Source organism: Triticum aestivum, chromosome 3D (assembly GCF_018294505.1).
Source record: "Triticum aestivum cultivar Chinese Spring chromosome 3D, IWGSC CS RefSeq v2.1, whole genome shotgun sequence".
Taxonomy (NCBI): domain Eukaryota; kingdom Viridiplantae; phylum Streptophyta; class Magnoliopsida; order Poales; family Poaceae; genus Triticum; species Triticum aestivum.
The window spans coordinates 612,627,161-612,629,697 of NC_057802.1; the positions used below are offsets into that span (position 1 = coordinate 612,627,161).

Genomic DNA, 2,537 nt, shown 5'->3' on the forward strand with positions numbered 1-2,537 from the left:
CAAGCTGCATCACTTGTGTTGCATTTGCATCCCCCACCTAATTGTACTCCCCCATCATCATCATCATCATCATCAGCAGCAGATCGATTGACCGGCCGGCGTCCACTAAGACTAACACAATGATTGGCCGGCCGACGAGCCCCTTAACTCCTGAGCCTGATCGATTCAATCTCTGCGTGCGTGCATGCGTGAGCCTCATCCGGTCAATTGACCGCCCTCCCTCCGCCAACCGGATTTGAACCGCAAACAACAAATTATTGGTACTACGTACAAGGACCAGCAATTAATCAACGGAAAGATGAAGGAAAACGACATGGATTGATCTTGCATGTTTGTTCTTCAACGAACGACCTCCCTCACTCACTCAGAATCAAACATCAAATTGAAATGAAGCTAGCTGCACAAATTTAAGTCTTATGAGTAGTACTAGGAAAAGGAGGAGGAGATAAACAAAGAAGAGAGCAGAGCTCCTGAGCTAGCTAGCTAGTAATGGTGGCTGATTGATTGTGACGGGACTGCTAGCTAGCTAGATTACCTTGCCTTGTGGTGGTGCTCATGGCTGATGTACTGTACATAACCCAAATCGCGGTGGGGAAAAACATCAACAGCAAAATTAAGCAGTAGCAAGAAGAAGAAGAGGAAGCGGCTAAGATTATATAGGCTGAGACGGATGGATGGAGAGCTCGGCTAGGCCGAGAAAGGGGAAGAAATGTACGCCGGTACGTGGCTACAGCAGCAGCAGTGCAAGAGCAGAGGCAAACGATTGAAAGAATGTGGGCAGCTCCCGGCCGGAGCTAGTAGTCGCGCCAGCAGACGAGCATGGAGACGCAGCGGCGGACGATGTAGAAGCGCGCGCGGTGCTCCTTGACCGCCTCCACGCACTTCTTGGACAGCCGCCGCCGGGACTCGGCCTCCTCCTTCTTCTGCTGCTCCGACGACGAGCTCCCGCCCCCGCTCCCGCTCCCGCTGGCCCCGGCGCTGCCGTCCCGGGTGGCGGTGACGCTGGCCGAGTAGCTCCGGCTCAGGCCCCCGCTGGTGCTGGCCCCGGACCCGGACGCGTCGCCGTAGTAGTAGTTCCGGCCCGATCTGCTCCGCCCCTTCTTGGACAGCTTCCACTTGTCGTCCCCCTCCATGCCCCGCCCCCAACCTAGATCAGCTCAGCTCTGCCGCCGCCGCCGGAGACGGGAGTAAATGCAGGCGGATCGGTGGATGGATGGGGATGGGGATGGATGGAGTGGACAGTGCGCGTGGAATGAGCAGAGCGAGCAGAGCAAGGGATAGATAGAAGAAGCAATGGAGCGAGCGAGCGGGCGAGTGAATCAATGAATGGTGTGCTAGCTGCAGAGCAGAGCAGGGAGTGAGGGAGTGGGAGGGAGTGGGAATGGGGCCGCCCTGTCTCCTCCCTCCTCAGCTCAGCTCAGCTGGCTTCTCCTCGCCTCGCTCCGCTCCGAAACAAATGAAACCCGACCCCGACCCCAACGCCGACCCCAACCCTTCGACGGATGGAAGACAACTCCTCCAACCAGGCACCAGCTAGCTACGTACCACCGCACCACTCACTCGCTCACTCACTCTCACTCACTCACTCACTGTGCTTGGCCGCTACCGCCATGAAAACGCAGACGCACCACTCCAAGTAGCAGAGTACATTCCGTATGTGACCGACCGATCGATCGACCAATGGTGGTGGTGGTGCAAGTGGAATCTTGTGGCCCGTCGGATCCACCTGCCGCGCCGACCATCTCGAGATGGTAGAAAAGCCGCCGCAGATGGTGCAGACGCAGACGCAGAAGCCTACGCGGCTCTAAAAATTCTGTTGGTACCTACACTGTCGCCTCCCCAATTTCACTTCGTTTCACGCACAACCACGCACGCAGCAGCTGGTGGAGGAGTATAGTGTAGCGTACCAGCCCCGGTACTACACGCAGTACAAACATAAAATTAAAGTTACAAGTGGTGTAGTAGTACCCTCGCTCACGGCCAGCCAGCCTCCGATTTACTGCGATCACTGTGCGTAACCTCTGAATCACGCCACATGATCGCGCGCAAAGCTGCCGGCCACGCCCGCTCGCCACTGTCAAATCAGCCCATGTTAGCCGTTGCACGGCGTCCGTCCCGTCGGTCGGTGACCCTTTTGAAATATATTTTTCTCCTGCAAAGTATTTGCCACACTGGTAACTACAACTACCACTGGCAGTGAGTACTGGAGCACTATCAGTAACTCTCACATTTTTTTTACTTTTACCATAGCCAAAAAGTTATTTGGCCTTGCCTTTTCGGTCGCCAAGCATGTGGTCATCGGTTTTGTGGCTCGAAGCAGGACACGAGGCCTTCTTTTTTCATCCTTCTTTCTTGGGAGCAATTTCGCATGGCCGTCTAGCGTCGGGTTACCGGGGGATGCTAGATATGGCTAAACATGCAATGTGGATGGGTGGGTGTGCGCTCCAGTATCGGCGGCCGGCGCTCCTCCTAATCCTAGGCTCCCATCCTAGCTGAGCTGATGATCCGTCTCAGTATGAATTATGGAGAGATGCAGA

General features: G+C 55.5%; 1 protein-coding gene across 1 annotated transcript; it reads right to left on the reverse strand.

Moving 5' to 3' along the window:
- Positions 1 to 299: 299 nt before the first annotated feature.
- Positions 300 to 1,474, reverse strand: LOC123080993 (small polypeptide ROTUNDIFOLIA LIKE 3). Its single transcript, XM_044503950.1, has one exon. It carries the CDS (start codon positions 1,131 to 1,133, stop codon positions 795 to 797), a length of 339 nt encoding a protein of 112 aa, XP_044359885.1. The 5' UTR covers positions 1,134 to 1,474; the 3' UTR covers positions 300 to 794.
- Positions 1,475 to 2,537: the final 1,063 nt, after the last annotated feature.

Excerpts from the sequence above, each read along its gene's own strand:
- LOC123080993 (XM_044503950.1), bottom strand. The coding sequence starts at position 1,133 with ATGGAGGGGGACGACAAGTGGAAGCTGTCCAAGAAGGGGCGGAGCAGA.